This window comes from Physella acuta, unplaced genomic scaffold, assembly GCF_028476545.2.
Source record: "Physella acuta isolate Inbredline_101_S28 unplaced genomic scaffold, ASM2847654v3 ptg000800l, whole genome shotgun sequence".
Classification (NCBI taxonomy): Eukaryota; Metazoa; Mollusca; class Gastropoda; family Physidae; genus Physella; species Physella acuta.
This window is the reverse complement of record NW_026732318.1, coordinates 217,811-240,846: the sequence shown is the minus strand read 5'-3', so window position 1 is coordinate 240,846 and position 23,036 is coordinate 217,811. Positions and strand designations below refer to the sequence as shown.

Genomic DNA, 23,036 nt, shown 5'->3' with positions numbered 1-23,036 from the left:
GAAATAACTAAATAGCTAAAAATCCGACACATTTAAACTAACATAGGCTACCAATACCTATTAGAAAAATTAGAACCAAATTATATACATTATTAGTCAACACAACACCATATTAAATGCACACACTGATTAAGAAACTTAAATGATTCCGTTAAAGACCTGACTGTTCAATGGTCATTATGTTTTTTTAACCTAATTTGTATTAGTTTGACTAAAAAAATTATATACATTTCATAAATAATTGAATGAAATAGTTTATTTCACCATATTTTGAATATGTAAGATGACGCCATTAGTGCTGTGTACTTTTCGTAGTTTAAACTTGTGGCAAGTGACGTCATTGTTTATTGCGTTCTTGTCACAACTATAAACACTTTTCCGGTTGCATAATTAAAATGTGTTTCTACAATTTTAGTTATACATTTAAAACATACAGCATATTATATTCTAATAAAGCATGTACCTTAAGGTTCTCAATTAATCGTTGAAGATACTGATCTCTTAGATCTTACGCTCAGGACATGCGGACAGAGAGATAGAGGGAGAGAGAGAGAAAAGATCGCATATGGGCTTTTATATATTAGGATGGTGGGGTATACCGTGCAAAATTGTATTACTTAGCAGTTAATGGTGCCTCGTAAAACATATGTTCACCAACAACTTAGCCTAATTATCTCCATGGCATTTACAAGCAGAGGCTTTTACAACCATTGAATAATTTTAACTTTTCTATGCTAGATGCTGACTTATTTTTGTTTTCGTCTATTTCTTTTGTTTAATGATTTTACGTTTTAAAGCGCTATGAAATAATAGCTGCAATAACATTATATTAATTTGTACATAAACCATTTGAAAAGTAGTATTATCTATTACTCTAGTAAATTGCATTCATTAGAAATCCTAAACAAGGCCTTTGTCAATGTAATACGTGTTTTACTTATGTTTAACTGAAATAAAAATTTTAATACGCTGTAAAAGATATGTTAAACACATAGGTAACATTATGTAAATGTGGGTGTCAGAATGTGTCTTGAGCACTGAAGGGAAACGAAAATCAGTAGTATTTAGAAATTATAACATCCTAGAAATGTGTACACACAAGCACACACACACATACACACACACACTCTCACACACTGTCACACACAACACACAGACACACGCACAAGAGCGACATTCTGTTTTGAGTAGGCCTACAATTCGAGAACCGAGAAAATGGATCATTGGGATTTAAATGTCGTGGAAAATAGTCAAGCATACAAAAATGGAACCAGTCGTGCATTGGAGCTATTTGATGGTACTTGGCAAACTAAGTAAGTACAAAACTGTTTGGAATTTTTTACGGACAAAAGGAAACATCCTAGTTAATAATCTAACCTCGGTTAATTTTTCTGATTAAAAAAAATCATTACAGGGCGCTCAGCGGCCCATGTGAGCCGCCCATGCGAAATTAAATCCCCCCTTCCAAAAAAAATCTTCTCGGGATTATTCATCAACTCCCTAAAGTTTTATGACACTCGGATAAACGGTGTCGAACCGAATCCGACTTTCATTTCTTTTTAAAATATCATATATAGAGAAGAATCGCATCCTTCTGATGCGCCGCCCTAGCGAAATTAAAAATGATTTTTTTTTACAGAAAAATCATCTGGACTGTTTTAATCAACTCCCCAAAGTTTGATGGCGTTCAGATAAACGGTGTCAAACTGCAGTCGACTTTTATTTTTATATACCGTATATAGAGAAAAAGCACACCCTCCCGGGGCGCCGCCTTTGCAAAATTAAAAAAAAATTTTTTTTACAGAACCCATCCCTGGAGTGTTCTAACAAAGTTTAATTGCGATCGGATGAACGGTGTGAAACTGAATCAGACTTTTATTTTTATATACCATATACAGAGAAAAAAATAAATCGCGCACTGCTGGGACGCCGTCCCTGAGAATTTAAAATTATTTTTTTCTCAGAAACCTACCCTAGAATATTCTCAACAACTTCCCAAAGTCTCACGGCGATGTGATGAGAGGTTTAGAAATGCATAAAAGACACAAACACACACACAAAGACACACACACACATACATTGCTTTATATATATATATATATATATATATATATATATATATATATATATATATATATATATATATATATATATATATATATATATATATATATATATATATATATATATAATATGTGTGTTTCTGTGGGTATCTGTTTTTTTTTTTGCAGTTTGGATATGATTAATTCATACACTCATTAGTTTTTAACTATTATTCCTCTGTGGGTGTCGCGACTTAAACCCCATACACGATCACATAGGAGACGTTAATATAATGCTTGCTAATGGACGAGTTACACCCTCCATTTTCTTGCCACATGATTCCATTGTGACAGAGGGACACAATACATTATGTTAAGGTAGATCGTGTCAGCCAGTGTATGTTACTTCCCGGTTTTTTTAAAAAATAAAGCATTGACAATATCACACAGATAGATCGTGTCAATATGTATGTTACTTCCTGGTTTTTATAGCATTGATGAAATTATAATTAGTTTTGTTTTTGAATTCCGCATTGTATTGAAATATTAATTAGGAATATGCATTTCTAAAATTATTTAGAAAGTATATTTAAAATAAAATAATCTATTGAACAAAATCAAGGTTAATATGTGTAGGCCCTTAAAATAAAAACACCATTTGTTTTGTGTTGAGAGAGGATTAGAAAAGAAATATATGTAAGTGTAGTTAATTAACCTTAAGGAATATGACTTTAAATATAGCGGGAGTGATCTCCCCTAAGCTTTATCGAATATTTTTATATAACACTATCGGGCAGTGGCGTAGCGAGGTCGAGTTTCATCCGGTGCGGCACTTAATGGTGTCACCCCCCAGCCCCCCAGAGGCGTAGCGACCATTCCCGGGGACAAACTTTCAAATTTTCGATTTGCACCCCCCCCCCCCTCTCAAACTTTTGATTTGCACCCCCCCCCCCCCTCAAACTTTTGATTTGCACCCCCCCCCCCCTCAAACTTTCGATTTGCAGCCCCCCCTTCTCAAGTTTTTCTCTATATATTTTGCTATTTTGTGCCTTGGTGTCACCCCCCTCGCTACGCCTCTGCTACCGGGGATGGCATTTTGGGATACAGACGTGATTTTTTATCAATTTTTAATTACTTAAACTTTTTCTCGTAGAAAAAATAATTGCGCACCAAGTGACCTTTATAAATGTATATGCGTTTTTTGATAAATCCAAAATAGCGTAAAGTAACAACCTCGGGTCATTGGAAATTACTCAATGTCGATATCAAGGATAGTTTTATGTTTATTTATACGAGAATAGCAGTTGAATAATTATTGACCAAGAAAATAATAGGCATTGTGTCAAGTGATTATCGCCTCTATCGTGGTGATGGGAATGCACATGGTAGTGGTACGCTTTAAATGTTAGTAGATCACGTGATCAAACACGACACTCTCACAGCAGCCCTAACAGTCATGTATAAATGTGTCATCTATTCCATATGGTCTTTGTGCTAAATTTCTCTTTTGCAAATTTTTCGTTGTGTTTTATCTGGTTGCGCATTTTTCTGTTTGCGCTTTTTCCATTTGCGCTTTTTTTCTGTTTGCGCTTTTTTCTGTGTTCGCTTTTTTTCTGTTTGCGCTTTTTCCGTTTGCGCTTTTTTTTGTTTGCGCTTTTTTCTGTCTGCACTTTTTTCCGTTGCGCTTCTTTCTGGGAACCATCGAACAGTACTCAAGTTATAGGCTTTTGTAAAACGGAAAGTAGAATAAATTACATGTCCGGTTACCACGAAAAACGAAGGGAAGGAAATGTGTTAAAAACAAATAAAAGATAAATGTTGATGGGATTAAAAGTTAAAAGCTTCTGTAAATAGTTGTAACCGTACCATCCAGTGGTCGAAGAGTAGCGATTGCGACTGTTTAATCGAAATACTTAAATTTAATTTTCGGACTAGAATATGTAGAAATATGTAGTATAAGGAAGTTTTAAGGGTAACAGCTAGCCTGACGAGTATAAAACAATGCTATAATTAATCTAATATAATTAGTCTACGTGTTGGTAATTACGGTTTTATTACTTGAACACAGTTGTTGTTACTGGACAAGACAGAAATGTGTATTAGAGGCGTAATCAAGTTTGATGGCTATTAGTGAACAGTCAATAGCTAAACATGATTTTTGTGTGTGATTAGACTAAAGGTTTGGTTTTGGTTGGCAGTTAATTGATTTGGCGTGGTGCTTTGATGTCTCGTTGTTTAAAAAAATATGTATTGTTTTGAGATTAAATACTGGAAAATATAAAAAGTTCTATACTATACTCAAACTACAAAAAGTAATATTGAACTGTGAAACTAAAGCATTATACACTTTACATTGTCAGCAACGGTATTCAAATTTTAAAATAATCTCAGGAAGGTGATAATGTTTTGTTTTGTCACTGGTAGCCGTAGTGTGGCAATTATATTAGTTAAATACTTTTACATAAACGTCACACATTGACCTGAATATTTTCTTTATTGTAGGTGTGAGTTAGGGTCCTTGTCTGGTATACTGAATTGATTATTGTACCTAAAAATATTAAGACAGAGAAATCGAATTAGCTGCTGCTTGACTACGACTATTCTCTTGAACTGGACCCGAATCTGACTAGGGTTTCATGAATTTGTGGACGGTTTCGATTCTTGTGATTTTATATATATATATATATATATATATATATATATATATATATATATATATATATATATATATATATATATATATATATATATATGTTTATAGTTACTGAAGCACTGACTGATCGGTCGTTCAGGAGTCAGGAAAAATATTTTTGTTTTCTTCAAGTAAAGTTATCAGAGACTGAGGTTTGTTTGGAGGACGCCCTACTTTTCATCGATTTGTTTGTCAGTTTGTAGAGTTGTTTTTTTTTCAATATAATACATTGGAAATGCGCGTACAAATAAGAAACTTTCTGCCGTCCAGAGCTTTACCAGCGGGAGTGTAAACTGCTGGCAGGTTTAACTAAGCTGGAAAGATCTGCGTGGGTAGGGGTCAGGCGAAACCTCGCACCCTGGTCATCTAGGATGGGGGTTTAACACAATGCTTGCAACTTGATTTCGTAAAAAGAAAAAAAAAACACAACATGAACCAAAACAGAAAGCATTTTACAGGCCAAAGTGGAATTGTACTTTTAAAAATGATGTACGCTGATGGAAGCTGTGCCATCACCAGAATCGCGCTCAACTAAACGCATCAAGGAGAAAGAAAACATAGGAGACACAACCGCCGAAAAACAGCTGACAAGAAGAGGACTATTTTAGTGAACTGACTAGAAAATTGCAAGAGAAAGGCAAAATTGGAATGTCTACCTCTTTTTACTATTTTTAGAAAATTTGTTAATAACAAGAGACAAATAGGCTTTAGTCATCCTTGGCGAAGCTATCATTTATTCCTTATCCTTCTTCTTCTTCTTCGTTCTTAATTTTTGTGTTGGCAGGGGTCCCGTCCAACACAATTGGTTATGCGTCATTGAGGTTACTGACTACAATTTCAACCTGCTTTTCTTTTTGGATTTGCTTCCATAGCATTTGTCCAACCAAAAACAAACTAGTAGGCAGCAGTTTTTTGATCTCCTAGAAGAGTGGCTTTCCCCAGCTAACAAGCCTCATCTGTCCGAGGGTTCGAGCTCGAGATTTTTCGGTTTAGCAACCATGAGCTTTACGCAGACTCCTATAATTTATTCCAAAGCCAGACGTATTTAATGGGTACATTTTTATAACTTTTGGTAGTTTTGTTGCGTGTTGTCGAATTCACTTAAAAGTACGAGCTAATCCGCGACGTAGCATACGCCTCTATTTAGTTTAATTCCTATTTTTCAGTAATTCATAATTTGTGAATTCAACACTAACAATGCTGTGACTGATAATATTTTGCTTGAGAACACTATCACTAACTAGCGAAGGTCGTTTATCCTCACCCGCACTTTTCACTCCTCTCCACCTCCCGACCCCCTTGCCTCCGTGAAATCAGCCGTCTGTGACGACAGTTTACAGACGACAATGAAAATAGCAAAGCAGAACATGATATTACCTCCCCTTAATTTCAAATCGTTTAAAGCTTACGTCTTGGTGGTATCTCCCATGATCCCCACGTAGAGAATTATATATATAGTTAAATTGACGTGTATAGGCATGCAGAGATTGACAGTTGAAATCAGTTTTTTAACTGTTTTGTCTAGCGCCAGTTCTGGGTTTGCACCAAATTACAGCAGCGAAACTCCACTGGATATCGATTTATATCAATGTAAGCCCTGCTAGGGGGGATACCTAAAATCTACCCTTCTAGGCTTATCTAACTAACTACTGTCCGGTCAGTGCAAGCCCGGATAAACCCAGACTGGTTAATAACCTAAACAATGTGAGCAGGTGAATGGATTATTTATTTTGTATTATTTTATTTGGTGCGAATCTGCGAGTGGATGATCCAATGGGGAGCGGCCACGGGGTTCCCCTTCCGCCCGAAGCGGTCAGTATATAAATTGACCGCTCGGATAATTTTCTTTCTTTTTGACCCGAGGCAAGATATAGATAGGGTCGGTTTCTGCGTGGGCGCGTGGCGCACCTCACGCGTGAAGGTATTTGTTTTTATTTTACTTTTATATGAGTGATTTGTATGAATGCAACTGCCGATGTTTCTCGTTTTCTTTCATTTTCGTCTAAAACGAGATAGTGAGCATCGGCATGTCTGGTATGCACGTGTTGTGTTCTTTTAGAAAGATTTAAAATGTATTTTTGTATTTTCTAAACCCTTGGCGTGTTTTAAACCACGTGGTTTAGGTCAGTGTGTTTAGGAGTGTTTCCTAAACTGGTGCGAATGCATGTATGCATTTACTTGTTTTGCTTTATTATGATGAGTTGTTATTGTGGGTTCCCCACGATGACTAGGATTGGCTTAGTCTATAGTCAGTCGTTTTAGACAGTAATGAGTATTTTAGTTGCCTCGAGTTTTAGGTTGTTTAAAATTAATGTGTGTGCTGTTTCGTGCAACGTCATGTTGAGTATCGCTTGCTTTGTGTCTGCCTTAATTGGGGCCTTAGCGGAGTGTGTTAACTTCAATGTTATCAATATGGATGTTGTATAGGTAGACCAATGGCTTCGGGCTGCTCGTGGTGTAGGAAAGATTGGTTCTACAATGAATTTGTTTTACACGTTATTTTTAAGTTGCTAGTTTTTGGTTAGACAGTGGTTAGTTGTGCTTTTGACAATTGCTTTTAGAATTGTAATAGTAGGGATTAGTTTTACTCGAGGCTTTAGATATCTCTAGCAGAAGTTATTAATATTTAAACATATGTATATATTGATGTATGTATTTTTCCATGCATTTTTCTTATGTTTTCCTTTTCTTTTTCTCCCCCCCCCCCTTCCAGTGAGGTTGCTTGGACAACTTGTCTGGGTGTTTTGTTTGGTGTAAAAAGTTTGTTTTGTATATATTGTTTTTTACGTAATGTATTGTACGTAGTAGTAGTACGTAGTGTTTTGTTGGGTGTGGACTTTTGGATGTCGAGAATCGATGAAGGGAGGTTTCTGTGTGTCAGGACCTGGACCATCCTAGACATCATAAGTCGGTGCAACACCATTAAATGGTCGAACGTAATGTTTTGTTGTATATAAATTGTTTTGTTTTGTCTAGATCTAGATTCTAGAGATCTAGTTATTTTTATGTAAGTTTCGGTTCCATATTTTTGTTAAATAAATTTTATTATATTGCCAAATAAAATAATACAAAATAAATAATCCATTCACCCGCTCACATCAATTAATCAGTATATTAAAAAAACAAAAAACTACTCAATTCTTTACTTCTTTTTTTTTTCATAGCTCTAACTTTAAACACATATTCAAATCTAATTCAATTTGGAGGATTATTAATAATCTTACATTTGAGCCTTCAGTTTTACAAAACATTTTTCTGTGTGTGCGTGTGTGTCTGTGTGTGTTTATGTGTGTCTGTGAACACGATAACACGAGTACCGTTACAGCTACGTTGATGAAATTTCAGATAAGTGTATTGTATCAAATTTGTAGTTCTGTAGCGGTGGTCCGCTACAATCACATGACGAACATTCATCTGGTGTCACGGATGTGACATAATTCACAAATTAGTACACAAAATAAACGTTCATTCTGTTCTTTAGGCGCTAGCTGTAAGGAAATAAAAACGGTATGTTAGGTTGCAATATGTGTAAGATATTTTGATAAAGAAAAAATAATGTTTAATTTGCGGATTCCTATTATTTTAATAAGGTTCGCCAAAACAGTTTAAAGTGACTTGTTGGTTGGCACGTATGTCCACATCCATGGACCTGTTGATGATACCAGGGCAACTACTGCAACCACTTAACACAAGTACCGAAAATGTGTCTAATTTAAATTAGTGATATGAATTTACAGTAAACGCTTTTATATTTCACTTACTGTTTATAAACTGCGAACCCTTCATAAGAAGTGACACATATTCCGTAATGAATAATATAATGATCTTTGACTCAGCTTCGCAGTGGCTCATCTTGAAAGTACTTATATCTAGTGATTATGCTATTTTTGTTTAATGCAAATGCTTTACATATACTTTTAAAATGTTTAATGTTACAAAGTAAGTGCAAACGAGAACAAATTAATTTAAGTTAAATTATCATACAATAAATAATTAGCTGACACTTAAACTATTTTTAAAATTAAAATTTAACATGTTTTTCAGTTCATATAAATAAAATAAAAAACTGTTTAAACTTACCTTTTACTTTTCTTTGTTTTTAAAGCTTTATTTAAGTACCTCTTATAAAACATAGAAGTATCACTTCAAGAGCTCTTCATCGGTCGGTAAAAAATTATTGGAGAGAAGGTAAGTAACACATTCCGAGTGATGAATAAATTCGAAAAACAGTAGGCCCTTATTACGAAACGGTAGCCTATTTCTTTACAGGTGCGGTTTTGATTTGGTATTAATACATATTTAAAAACACCGTGGGCGTATAATTATAAATAATGATATAGTAAATGAACATAAAATAAATAATTAATAAGAAAAATGTTACCTATGCAGTTAATGTATTTCGAGTAAACTCTGAGTAGAGCTAGTTCGTTTTCTGAGCAGGGTATGCATGGCAGCCGTTCGTTGATTACCCTGTAAGAGCCAGACGGGCAAGGCTGACAACTACCAGAAATGGATTTATAAAAACCATGACCGCAAGCATCATCATCTGCAAAAGTTTTAATTTAGTAGTGATTAAAATTCTTTCAAATTTTGGACAATAGATTAAATATTTAAAAATAAAAGTTTTTTTTTTCATGTGTAAAAATATAAGCAGACTAACCTATTATAAACAGAAATAAATTATCACTCGTTCTAGAAAAGCCTACAATGTTCTCCACAACGCATAAGTAATTGCCTAAGTTTTTTATAGTTGCATCACTTATTTGGTATGTAAATAAAGTTTGTCCCGCATCGTCGAAAAATCCATTAGCAGAATAAAATACTTCTTTTCCATCCTTATAAATAGTGGCAGAAATAAGCGGAGCTCCAGATGCGAGGCAATAGATTTCAAACGTTAGCCCAGACTTTAACGGGGTGTCAGCAGAGGTAAAAATTTCGGGTTTTGAAGGTACTGTCCCAACTGCATAAAGAAAATAGCAAACTTAATCAAATTATCATTACACATACACACATACACATAAACACAAAACACACGCACATACACAGACACAAACACACACACTCAAGTATGTCCTATGTAGGGATCTGAATCAGAGACTTTCTAGCAGTTGTAAGCTTTACCATCTAACTATATTGTCTTTTTGTTTCAAAGAGATACAAACAATTAATTATGAATTCTGCACTCAATGGTGTCGTCCATTCCATATTTGTTTGCTGACACGTATATGATCCTTTATCATACTGAGATATTTTATTCAAACTGAGAATATTTGATGTAAATTCCATATTGATTCCATTTTTTCTCCAAGTAATGTCAATACTGTTAGATTCCACAAGAGTGTTGCAGGTTAGGGTGAGGTTAGCACCCAATGAAGGAGATGGCACAGAAGGAGTAATGGTTGGTCGATCTAAATAAATAATTCTATTTGTTAGCTACATATCATTATATTTCTTGTAATAACACGTGTACAATGGTCAAAGAAAATACATGATTATTGCATTGGTCATATTATTTCTGTACATAATAAAACATTAACAATAATATGATAATGAATTGATCATAATACAAAACATTGTTATACTCACCAGTTATCCTTACTAAGAGAGGGTAACTCATAAAAGATTGCTGTGCTTCATGGCTAACTTCACAAGTGTAATTGTAGTCTCCTTTTGTAAGTCCAGAAATGGTAAACATTCCATTTGTGTTTGCAGGTTGAGTAATTTGACCATTTTTATATAGAGCAAAGTTGTAAGGTGATGGCATCATACTGGAAATCTCGAAGACATTTATAAACATGGCTTGCACAAAGCACCTAATATAAAATAAGGAAGTTATAAAATAATAAAAGTTAGATATTTTTCTAAATATATTTATGGAAAGGCTTATTTACTAGATAACTGAGAATAATTAGAATAATAAAAGGATAATGCATTTTCAGGAATTCTTTTGCTTTTATTAAACCAAAATATTTTTTAAAAACTAAAATATTTAGGCAAGTTTATTGTTTATATTCACGTATATAATTACTTTAAATGCAGTCTGTCTTCTTCGCCAAATGTATGAAATACAGGTCCATCACCATAAGCATAATATTTGTTCTTTATGTCGATATAATTGGCATCAAACAACAAAATTGGTTGTAGAGGTGGTAGCACTAAGGAAATATAATGTCAACTATTTAAAACAATCATGATAGAATTACAAGATTTGGAATACTAATTTTTTAAAGTCATATCATTTATATTTGTGCACAATTAGTTAATTATGATTAGGATAAATACAATCAATGTCATTGGTCTCTTACATGAAATTAAAATTGGATCTGAAACCTTTTCTAACCAGAAATAGCCTTCATCATTAGATGGATTTGAATAAGTGCAAGTGTAGAAACCATGATCTTCTACTGTTAGAGATTTGAGGGAGAGAGTAACTCCAGTTTTCAGTATGGTTGAGAAATCTTTCTGCCACGTTATAATGAAGTCTGGTTGTGGTGACAATATGTTGCATGTAAGTGTAATGTTATCACCAGCTTGTGGATTTAGGTTGTTCATGGTAACTTGAGGCTTTATAAATACTGCAAATATAATATGAGGAATATAAAATAAACAATATAAAATATCTAGGTAATACTTTTTTCAACTTTTCAACTAGTTTTGATAACCCAATCAGATAGCTTGAATAGCAAAGCATAACATTATATTTTTGCAAAACAAAACGCCATCTTCCTTTAGCTTTTCATTTTTATTTTAAAATAGGAATATTTTAAAAGTGGCTAAATATTGAAAGACAGCCCACCTAAACATCTGGTAATGTACACAGCTTTTGATGGCTGAGATTCCCCAACTGAGTTGAGTGCTGTACAGGTATAATTTCCTTCATTAGATGCAATATTGGCATCTATTGAATAGACTCTTAGAATGTCAAATCTTCCCCAGAAGTAAAGCTCATCCACATAGGGCACATTTTTTACTACAACTCCATTTTTATAAAGCCTGAATCAGATATTGATTAATGACTATCATTGATTGAAAAAAAAATAATTTACAAATATAATTTAATGAAGTAAAATATTTTTTTAATATTATACAAAAAATACTTATTAACTCTAGTTTCACTGGTTAAATATTTCACCATTAATTATCTAAGAATATCAAGTTGTAAATAATGATGCTGCTAATCCAAAACACTTTAGTTGTTTTTGTGGTAAAATTAAAGTAAGCATTTCTAACTATTATTCCTAAAAAACATTCAATTTGATAGGCAAATACTTTTTCTCCTCAGCTAAACAGTGATTTATTTAAAACATTATCAAAAAGATAAGTTTGTTAATATAAAAAAAATTGAAATAACAGAAAATATATTTATTAAAAAACATATATTGGTTCTAGAAAAATCACAATCAATGTAACATTTTAGGAGTTTTAACAAAGGTTATTAAAACTATAAACCTGAATGGATTCCTTGCATTGATTAGGTAAGTGTCAATAGAACATCTCAATGATGCAATGATCTTGGGGTCTTCTGTAGATAGCCCACTGCCATTTGCTTTAGAATATCTTGAATCTTGATCAGCCATACCCACTTGAATACTTAATACAATTTTAGGTACAATAGGGAGTGAAACTGAAATCAAACAAAATTTGCTTCTAATATAGTTCTAAAATATATTTAATAACATGAGAGATTAAAATAACAAAAACATTACTCACCAGCTAGAACATAATAATTGTGAACTATTGCTATAGACTCCTGTTTTTTAAATTTACAAATGTAGATGCCTTCATCTTGCTGAGTTAATGGATCGAAAGTTAGATTTTGAGATGGTATCACATAACTGATGCCTGCAAATCTAAAATTGTTTTATTAATTTTAGTCATATATCTAATGTGTTTTTCTTGTAAAATAATAGCTAATTTGACCTAATAGTGTATCTTTTTATGATAATAACACATATTAGTAAGGATATTGCAGTATTTGTTGAAAAATTAGATCTCAAATTTGATAAAAATTTTATTTTAAATTATAATAAAACATTTTCTCTCATTAAATAGAGAAAATCACTATTTAATAATTGTTAAATATCCATTTTTGAAATAGTCAATTTAAATTAATTTTACAACGTAACATAACAGTTACTTGTGAATTTCCCAAGTGTAAGATCCAGATGACAAATTGTTTTCAGTACTGCAGTTCAAATAAAAAGGCTGACCAACAGAGGCCACTTCACTGCTGGTAGTTATATAAACAGCCTCTAAATCAAATAAATAACAAATAAAATAAAGGCTAATATTAACATTTAATTTTACAAATTAGCGCACTTATTTTATTATGAACATGCATAAAATGAAAATGCATCTCATCAACTCTTACAATGACTCACTTGTGCATAAAACATGATTGCTGGTACAAAAATATATTTGCCTCTTTCATTTTAGAAGTATTTTTAGACGTTTAAGATTATCAATAATGTATAACAAAAAAATCCAATGAGAGAATTATTTAGAATTTAGAAGTCATTTCTAATCAATATTTTATGTAGATTACATTGTTGAAGTAGACAAATAAAAGCAACAAATTATTTTTAACCTTTCATATTGATGTAGATTGGTTCGCTTTGTTCACTTTCACCAAATATGTTTAAACCAGTGCATGTGTACTGAACTGTGTCCAACCGAGACAGAACTACTGTAAATGTGTTGTTACTTGCAGGTTTAGAAGACACTTTAATTCCATTCTTATATAAAGTATACATCTCAGCATCATTATTAGAGCAATAGAAGTTTGTTGAAATTAGTTTATTAAAATCCAGTCTTGATTCCATATCATTATTGCTTAAAGCGGGTTTGGAAGGTCTAGAAACTAAAAGTTTTAAGTTGTTACAATTAGCATTATAAAAAAGTTTTTACACAATACATATATATAAATATTTTATATAATGTGTTTGTACATTTATATGTTTGACCTCACATAAAACTTTATTGTACTGAATTTGAATTAACACAAATTGATGATGATGCTAGTATATAACAGAGTTAGCTCTCTTACATTTGTAAATATAAATATCTAGAAAAACAGAATTGTATACAAACCACTTAGAGTGTAATATTCACTCCATATATCAGATTCATTAATTTTTACTGTACAGTGGTACAACCTGGCTATATCACTTGTTAGAGTAAACTCATATGTATCATTGTTTGAAGAATAAACTAAAATGCCCTGTTTGAACCAGGAGTATGTACCACTGGGTATATCTGTGATACATCTCAATGCAAAATTTTGGTTCAAGAAAGAGTTTTTGATTTGTAAAACACGAGGTTTGTCTGAAATAATATGAAAGTAAATATGAATATTAAATGTATACATCTTTATATAAAATATGTTAGGTTTTCAAATGTTCCAATTTTAAAAACAAAAAAAAATGTTATTTACTGTAAAATGTGACTTGTGCTGGTGGACTAACAAGCCCAGTTTTGTTATAAATGTTTATGGTGCATGTGTAGGATCCACTAATAGCATGTGGTAGGTACACTGAACAGTCCTTATCATCAACATATCTGTTACAGGCACAAAAAATTGTTTTAATTTAATGTAAAAAAAATCCCATTATTTTTAAAATAATTTATTTCATCAAGAGAATACTCTTATATTTTAAAAACAGTTTTTTTATGTACTTAAAAGTATTTATTTGAGTACTTTTGCACATAAACATATTTTAACATGTTTAAGATTGGTGTTTTAAAAATACCTTATGTTATTAATGTACAAGGTGCAGTAACCAGTTACTACAGATGTTTCACTATAGCAATATATTTGAGAATTTTCATCTCTATTCATTATCTGAGGTACTTGTGATAAAGAAGACTTTTCTATTTGTACATCTAAAAAGTTAAATTTAATGCATTTATTACTTATATATTTAAAAACTGTATACATTAAATATCAAAACTGAATAGAAAATGCAGTTTGGTTGAAAATTAAGGTAGGCAGTATCTAGTTACTGTCTACCTAAGCAGAGGCGTAGCGACCCTTCCCGGCGCCCGGGGCGAACTTTCAATTTGGCGCCCCCCCCCGCTTATATATATATATATATATATATATATATATATATATATATATATATATATATATATATATATATATATATATATATACATGTGTGTGTATATAATTATGTGTGTGTGATAGTGTGTTTATATATAAGCTTGTGTGTGGGTAAGAGTGTATTTGTGTGTGTGTGTGTAAGCGTGTGTGTAAGCGTGTGTGCTTCCATCCGGACAAGGTTTAATAATTACATTGTAATGATTGTATGATTTTCATTCCTTAAAACTTTACGACAATTTAATTCCCATTAAGATGCGTTTAACTTTTTTTGCGAAAGATTAGTAATGTCAGTAAAAAAAAATAAGCCTGATCTGTGTTAGAGGGTAGTTTGTAGCTAACGCTAATTTGTTTAGACCAGCCTTTTATGTTCTAGTTTTGGAACGATCTCTGTTGTGATATGGTACATAGTTGGATTCGAAGTTTGTTAGAGTAAGGACACACAAGTGTCATACAAGAATAAGTTATCAGAAATATTTATTGTTCACATTGGAATACGACATGGGTATTTCGTAGATTGGTTGATGGTATGACAAAACAAGCTAGAGAAAACAAACTGGAATCCAACGGATGTTAACAGCTCGTAGTCTTGGATTTCGAAGATTTGCCCTGTCTTCTCGCACACAGAGTTTCTTCCAGGCATCTTTTCGGGGGGGGGGGGGGCGAAGCACGAAATGAAATTTATATAATTTATATATAGAAAATATATACTTTTAACAGTGTCCGACCCCCCCCCCCCCCCCCCGAAAATTTCAAGTGCCCCCCCCGGAGAAAAAAGTCTGGAAGAAACACTGCTCGCACAACGTCAACAACAAATGCAGAACTAATTGTATTGATTGAAGAAGCAGTAACAATCAACTTAATGATAGCCCACGACGTTCTGATTATAATCAGCAGCAATAAAACGCGTTTTAACACTCTAAGAAAATGTGGAATTCAAATGCATTGTCAAAAAAATTCAATCAGCATCTATAACTAAATGTGGTCTCTTTTACTGTATGGCTCGGAGCTAGATTACAGACAGTGGAGAATGAAATAAGAGCATGGAAAAAAGTGGTGGTTAGTGGCACAATATCAGTAAATAACATCACTAAGTAGGTGCTGATGTAAAGTCCACGGGAAAAGAGAAGGAGACAAAAAGTCCTGAAGGAAATCATTTGAAATAGAGATGTGGGAGGTTGGATTATTAGGGTTCGAGCTTCATAAAAATCATTTGAGTTGACCAAGTGTTGCCTACGCCTATACTCCTTAGGAAACCGAAACAAAAAAAAATGTTTTTAGCTCTTAAAGTTTCGGCAACTGTATCGTCTTCCGCCCACCTGCTCCGACCGTATACCATTGTACTGATCGGATAGGGATTCAAGAATCCGTGGTATTTAGTTCTCTTTAATACAGTTCAGTGATCCAGGCAAGATGTAATGCAATCAATCAAAAGTATCTGATCTCTCACGTTGAAGTTGAGAGAATCGTAAGAATCTTACAAAGAACTAGTCGCGTCTTTTTTTTTAACAAAACTGGCTAGTGAAATTGTACATTACGCGTTAATACACTTGGTTTCTTTACTAAGTGTTAAGAGAGTTATCTACTCACCAATCCAGTACAAATACTTGCGATTTTTGTTAGCGAAAAAAGCGCCCCACACACACACTCATCACAACCATCTTGGACAAAGTTTGTAGAGCGGTTTGTAACGTAACTAACTTTTTTTTTAAAAATGTTACACAATTATACAATGTACATTACAATTCGTTTCTTTCTGAGAGCTAAAGGTTGTTTACTCAGAATCCTGTGTAATTTTGCTATTTTATTTAGCCTAAAAGCGCCCTCCTGCACCATCTTGATAAAAGTCACTAACGTATTTTACAGTTCAACAATCGTACAATACGTTTTAATACAATTGGTTTCTTTTAATAGTGGTAACGTTTATCGACTCAACAATCTAGTGTAAATTCTTCCGATTTAAGTCTCGAAAAAGCGCCCCCCCCCCCCCCATCTAGGAAAAGCTTCAAAGCGGTTTTGCCGGTCACTGTTTCTTAAGAGTGATATGATTTACATTAAGAAATCAAGAAAGAAAACAGTTAAATCAGTATGTAAAGGCGTGTAGCCATTACATTTCTTAACTTAGACAGTTTATAATTCAAAACTGCAGCATAACATCAGCTTTAAAAAAATTTTCCCACCCCGTTTGGCGCCCCCATAGGGTCGGCGCCCGGGGCGGCCGCCCCCCCCCCCCCCGCCCCCCCTAGCTACGCCTCTGTACCTAAGACACAATGTCATATTCTGAACAAAAATGTATTGCAACTATACAACACATAAGGGTAATGGTATAATTTTAATGTATACATGTATTGTTTTTTTGTGTGGAAAACCCACAAATAAGTAGGTCTATTAAATATTACATACTATACATATCGTATGCTGTTAGTAGTATGTATTGTAATTCTTTTCTTTTTCTATTTTTCAAACTAAAGTCTTTTCAATTAACAAGACATATACCTAGGCTCCGAACGTCTGTTTTAAGAAGCCATGTTTAATAAAATTTACTCCAAATGTAATTTAAATTATCAACACCAGTTTGTACCTTTCACTTGAATAGATCCAGGACCACTTTGAACAGATTCTCCTCTTTTGTTTGTAAAAGTGCATGTGTAGTTTCCAGAATCTCTCATAGTTGTTCTTTGTATAAAGAAGTTGGCATATCCAAGACTTCCGTTTCTTTCTGCAACTTTTACACCATTTTGATACAGACACACACTGCAATGACACAGGCACAATGTAAGTATTGTAATTTTATCACAATTAAATATTTTTTTGTTTCTTGTTTTGAGTTTGTTTTTATATGACCTTAAATTACATAGCTGTTTTCCAGCTTCTCATCAACAAATAGCCTAGATGAGTGACGAAACGTTAATTTATTCAAATAGATTACCTTAGAAGACCAAAGTTCAAGCTATCATTGGCACGACACTGAAAGCTGATGTAAGAACCAAAGTTGACTTTTGAATCACTTCGCAAACTTATAGAAGGTTTCTCTGGAGGTGTGACTGTAGACATTAAAAAACAAATGAGTAAGGCCTAGATTCTACATTAAAAATTGCACGTAGAAATACCAATCGCGTCAGAAATAAATTAGTTTAAATATTTTTTTCTTTATTTAAAACATATTTTTGTTTATATACATCTTAAAATCTCAATCTTCATTAGTGGTAGGCCTATACTATTTTTAAAGTTAAAATATTAACTCACAAACTAATATATAACCAGAACTCCGCAACGCCATAAACTCATTGATTTCAAATGAGCATTTATATTCTCCAGCGTCGACAGCGCTAACATTTGTTTTAGTGTACACTTGTTCAGAGGCATTGGCCAACACGTCGACACCTCTAAGAGAAAATAAAATTGTGTGTACAAATAACTGAATGTTGCTATTATTTATAAGTTTAGTATACATTCATAAATAACAGCTATCGATAATTAAAAAATAAATAATTAAAAAATGTAGAAAACCCAATCATGAAACACACACACACACACATACACACACACACACACACCCACATTAAGAAAGTATCGAAATCAGTCAACATTAGATAATATGTTAATTCCTAGCTAAATTATTCAATTCTTTAGATTTTTTTTCACTTAAGGTTAAATACGTTTAAAATATCCGTTCGCCTAGAGTTTGAACCTTACTTGAACCAAATAAATTTAATTCCAATAACTTGAATGGGGGGTTGACAAGTCAATGTTACATCATCGCCTATTTGTGGATAATCGTTCGTTGATATCAGAGTTGGTGGACCTGAAATTCGATAATTGCACATGGTCTTGGCGGTAACATCAAAAGAGCCATATGTTGCCAATGTAACAGACCCCCAATAGAGGGGGGTCTGTTACATTGACAACAATGTATTTTACATTGGCAACAATATATTACTTGAAATCAGCAGTGTAACATTAGTTACCGAAAACAAACCAGAGTTGGTAATCCTAAAGGGATCCAAACAGTGTTTCTTCCTGACTCTTTTTTCCAGGTGGGGGGGGGGGGGTCGCTTGAAATTTTCTCGGGGGAGGGAGCGGAAAAAAAATTCCGGGGATGGGGGACATTGTGAAAAGTTTATTTTTTCTATATACATTCCATTTCTTTCGGAGGGAGCGGTAGACTCTCTTCGTGGGAAGGGGGGAAGGGTGCTCTGACCCCCCCCCCCCCCCCCAAGAGTTGCCTGGAAGAAACAAAGGCTCCAAGTTGTTTGTTTTTTAAGCCTCTTCTTCCCGCGGGTTCGAACTTTGGACTTTCGGGTTGGCAACCATGAGCTTACCCTCCCGATCACTCCGACTTAAAATGTATTATCGTTTATTTTATTATAAAACTCATACAAATAAAAGAAAAAAACACATTGAGAATTTAAATACTCATTATATATTTAATTCACAAAAAAAATTCTTTGAAGTTAGAGTAACTGTTGCATGAAAATTGATTATTTTCTACTTTATAAAAATGTAAACTTACCCAAAACGATTAAGAGAAGACTATTGCTGTGTGCAGATTCACCAACTGAGTTTGAAGCCGTGCAAGAATAGTTTCCAGAAAAATCATCGTTCCATTCATATCTACATTTCAATGTGAATAACAGATTATCAGTGCAGCATTATTTCTAAACTATTCACTTAATAATATAAACAGCTTCAACAAGTAGCTTTGCATTAGTTTTAACATTAAAATTTAGAGACGTATAACCCCTTTACAAAATTATATTTTTTTCGGGGGTTGGGGAAGGTGATTTCCAGGTTGCTTTTGGTGCGAACATCATTTCCTATATAAGGCAGTGGGTGTGATGTTAAATAAACAGCATCACTTAATTTTGAAAAGCTTTTTTTATGAGTTTCGGCAACTCCGCACCCATAGATTAAAAAAAATAACTGCTAATTGCATGTTAATTGCAACACAAAAATGATTGATTGATAAGCAAAACAAACGCTATTAATAGCAGACCTTTTGCAAGTCATGATGAGGTCGACAAAAAAAAATTCCAGTAAATTTTTATGTTAAAATATCAAAATTTAATTACCATCCTACTTTTCATTTGATTTAATATTTTATTAAAGCTGTGTTCTTGTTAATTTCTTACACATTTATCAAAAGAAGTTTGGTCTAATTACCATTCTTTGGGCAATCGATTACAAGTGTTAATTTTTTGGCACTAAACATTTGTTCTGCTAAACATAAAAATATTGTCACGTAGTGCCCCACCATCTCCCCGCTCCCAATGACGTCAGCGTTTTCTCCTTCCCGGATCAACTATCTTCCACGTTTGAATGAGAATAGCAAGTGTAGGCTTAATATAGGCGACCTTGTTCGTCCCCTGTTGAATCTGTTACTTTGCATGCTAACTTGTATGTACGGTAACAACGACATGCAAACACAAAAAGCTTGATAAGACTGAATTATTTATTTTAAACCCCCCCCCCCCTCAAAATTGCAGTTAAATTTTTCTTAAAATACGATATTTTTCCAAAATTTTGCCTGAACTCTGGCAACATAGAGTTTTAAATCAATGCCTCACTACAATTAATTAAAACAGTTGTCTAAAACGCAAAATAAAGGCTAAAATTCGTTATTTAACATTGCTTTTTTATAATGCAAAAGTGTGACGTCACACCATCTGAACCCACCCCTACTCCCCCTCATCACACACGTCCCAAAAAAATAACGACCCCCTCTCCCCCCACGAGTGTGGCGTCTTTATGGATTACCTCTAAGTGCACATTAAACCTTTTTGGAAGGTGGTGTCTTCTCTCAATTGAACTCTATGAGGAAGCATAAACAGGTTTGTAGGACCCTAATGATAGACAGGTATGAGAATCTAATCACGTTCCCGAACAGCTAAAGCGACCTACTGGGCAGTTCATGATATATTAAGACAATGATTATTAATCATTTAGAGAATGTTAACTATATTTTGAAAACATACATTCAGCGTCAAAACTGCCGCGACAAAACGGCCCCCACACAATAACCCTGTCAAATCAACTCTTTCAAAAGAACCAGTGACAAATGGGTCACATCACTCCATCTCCCGACACATAGGTTCCCATAATAGAGGCTAAAGAGTGGGTGGAGGAAATGACAATAATCATTACTCTGCATGATCTTTGCAATACATTGACATTTTATCTTTTTAGTAAAGTTTTTACACATTAATGTCTGACTGACTTTAACTGTTCTAAACTTAATTTTTTAATAACAGGCAGAGGTTTATGGTGGTATTAGAGGTGGTATGGTTACGTTTGCTGTGTATATTAAGTCTAAATTGGGGCCATTTAGTCGGGGCTATTTTGATTGGCTTGTTTTTCGGGAGCGATTGATCAGATTAATTAGTTAATTATATTAACTTTATTAAAATTATACTTACAGGTTATACGAATTAAAACTCATTTTGACTTTTAGAAATCCATTTTTATAGAAATTGTAGGCTCTCACGTTTTGAGTCTTAGAGTCACAAGTCAGGTGGATATATCCGCTGACTACATAAGGGCCACGTTCGTTTGACTGAAGGTCCGGTGCATCAGGGACACTGACTTTGGATGTAAGGGTGTAGATTAGTCATTGATTGTAGTTGATGAGTAAGGAGAAATTATTGATTGCAGGTGGTAAATAGGTGTGTAAGGGTGTGGATTTAGCACTGATTCAAGACATTAGTGAGCATGTAAATTAGGAGTGAATAATTGGAGTAAAAATTGTCAACGTGAAAGATGACGTTTGTCTTCTCATATATTTCTAACTTCCCCACACCCGAGCCTATGGAGCATTTACCACACGTCGTCATCAGTTTTCAATTTCCATTTCCTCTCCCTAACTGTTTATAATCCTCACAATTAACTTACTTTTTAAAATGTTTGAAATACATTTTTTAATCAATCTCCCATGTAAAAATAATAATAAAGAAACTATCTGGTACTTTTGTCTTCATTAAACTTGAAAAAATATTGTCTCTATTAAACTTGAAAGTACATTGGCCTCGTTATAATATATCTCTCCTGGGTATTCTATTTATTTTCTTTAATATTTTCTGCTTACAAGCTTATTCGTGTGAATTTTACTCAACAATACCTTCAAGATGAGCAGTAAAAGAATATATATGTGACTAGGGTAGGCCTAGCCACTAGTTACAAATCTGATAACGAACGAGAAGCCGAGACGCAGTATTGGTCTGATGCAACCGATAACAGGTGGCTTATTGGGTCGGGCTGATAACAACCTCAAAGCCAACGCGTGCTATTTTGGGAAACGGTACGAGGAGATCCAGACGGCCTGTCAACTTTGATTGATAGGATGCAGATGTTATTTTACGGACTGTACGTTAGAACTACGCAACTAGTGGTCGGAGACATCGAGTACAAGTATCGATTACGGAGGAATACAAGTACGGAGACGAGTACGGATACAAGGCATAAATAGGAGGGGACGACTGAACTCGTTCTCTTCCCGTTTGCGAGCTCTCTTCCATCTTCATCGCTCGCTTTAGATCAGTCAGTCTGTGTGACATACTCAAGTTGGTTATATTGTGTTAAGAAGGACAATAGACATGTGGATTCAGTTATATGAAGCCTAGTGAGGACTGTTAGGGGGTCAGTTGATTCAGACTATTATTGTGAAACATTTCTGTTGATTCATTGTGTTATATTGAAGCATTTCTTGATTCATGTAATAAAAGGATCAATAGCGAACCTGCATCTTCGAGTCTTTCTACTGTAGTCGATGTTGTGTAGCATGAGTGGTTCAACTCGTTACATTTGGCGTTGTCGGGCAGGATAGACTCAGGGAAGGTCACATTTGGCGTTGCGAACAGGAAAGATGCAACTAGCCTAGGTCACATTTGGCGTTGTCGAGCAGGATGAATTCAACTAGACTTGCCGAGTTAGGCACCCATAGTCAACCTTGTGCATAACTGTGTTTAGTGTGTGTGTGAATTCTGACATTCAGGAACTGTGAAAATCGAGGAAAATTTTTTTCATATACACACGGTAAGAAAGAACTCTTTTGTTTTACTTACGGAATAAAATGTCTACTCTGGACGAGAAGCAGACCCATATAGTGGTCCTACCCAGAGAGTCCCACATTAACAAATTTTACGGGGACGGGGATCCAACTTTAACCAACAGGTTCAGTGAAGAGGTCAAAGCGGCCTGGGCCTCG

At 34.0% G+C, this 23,036-nt stretch overlaps 1 protein-coding gene across 1 annotated transcript in view; it reads right to left on the bottom strand.

Annotated features, from left to right (window-relative positions):
- LOC131951114 (uncharacterized) overlaps window positions 1-17,505 on the bottom strand; it is a 46,580-nt gene extending 29,075 nt beyond the window's left edge. The window contains exons 1-12 of the mRNA XM_059313400.1: window positions 17,418-17,505; window positions 14,484-14,616; window positions 14,168-14,292; window positions 13,825-14,058; window positions 13,322-13,594; window positions 12,872-12,986; window positions 12,445-12,584; window positions 12,184-12,358; window positions 11,531-11,727; window positions 11,040-11,309; window positions 10,763-10,889; window positions 10,321-10,547 (exon numbers count right to left, since the gene is read on the bottom strand). Of these exons, the coding sequence (XP_059169383.1) occupies window positions 10,321-10,547; window positions 10,763-10,889; window positions 11,040-11,309; window positions 11,531-11,727; window positions 12,184-12,358; window positions 12,445-12,584; window positions 12,872-12,986; window positions 13,322-13,594; window positions 13,825-14,058; window positions 14,168-14,292; window positions 14,484-14,616; window positions 17,418-17,505 (2,104 nt within the window). The remainder of the gene's footprint in view (window positions 1-10,320; window positions 10,548-10,762; window positions 10,890-11,039; window positions 11,310-11,530; window positions 11,728-12,183; window positions 12,359-12,444; window positions 12,585-12,871; window positions 12,987-13,321; window positions 13,595-13,824; window positions 14,059-14,167; window positions 14,293-14,483; window positions 14,617-17,417) is intronic.
- Between the last annotated feature and the right edge of the window lie 5,531 nt (window positions 17,506-23,036).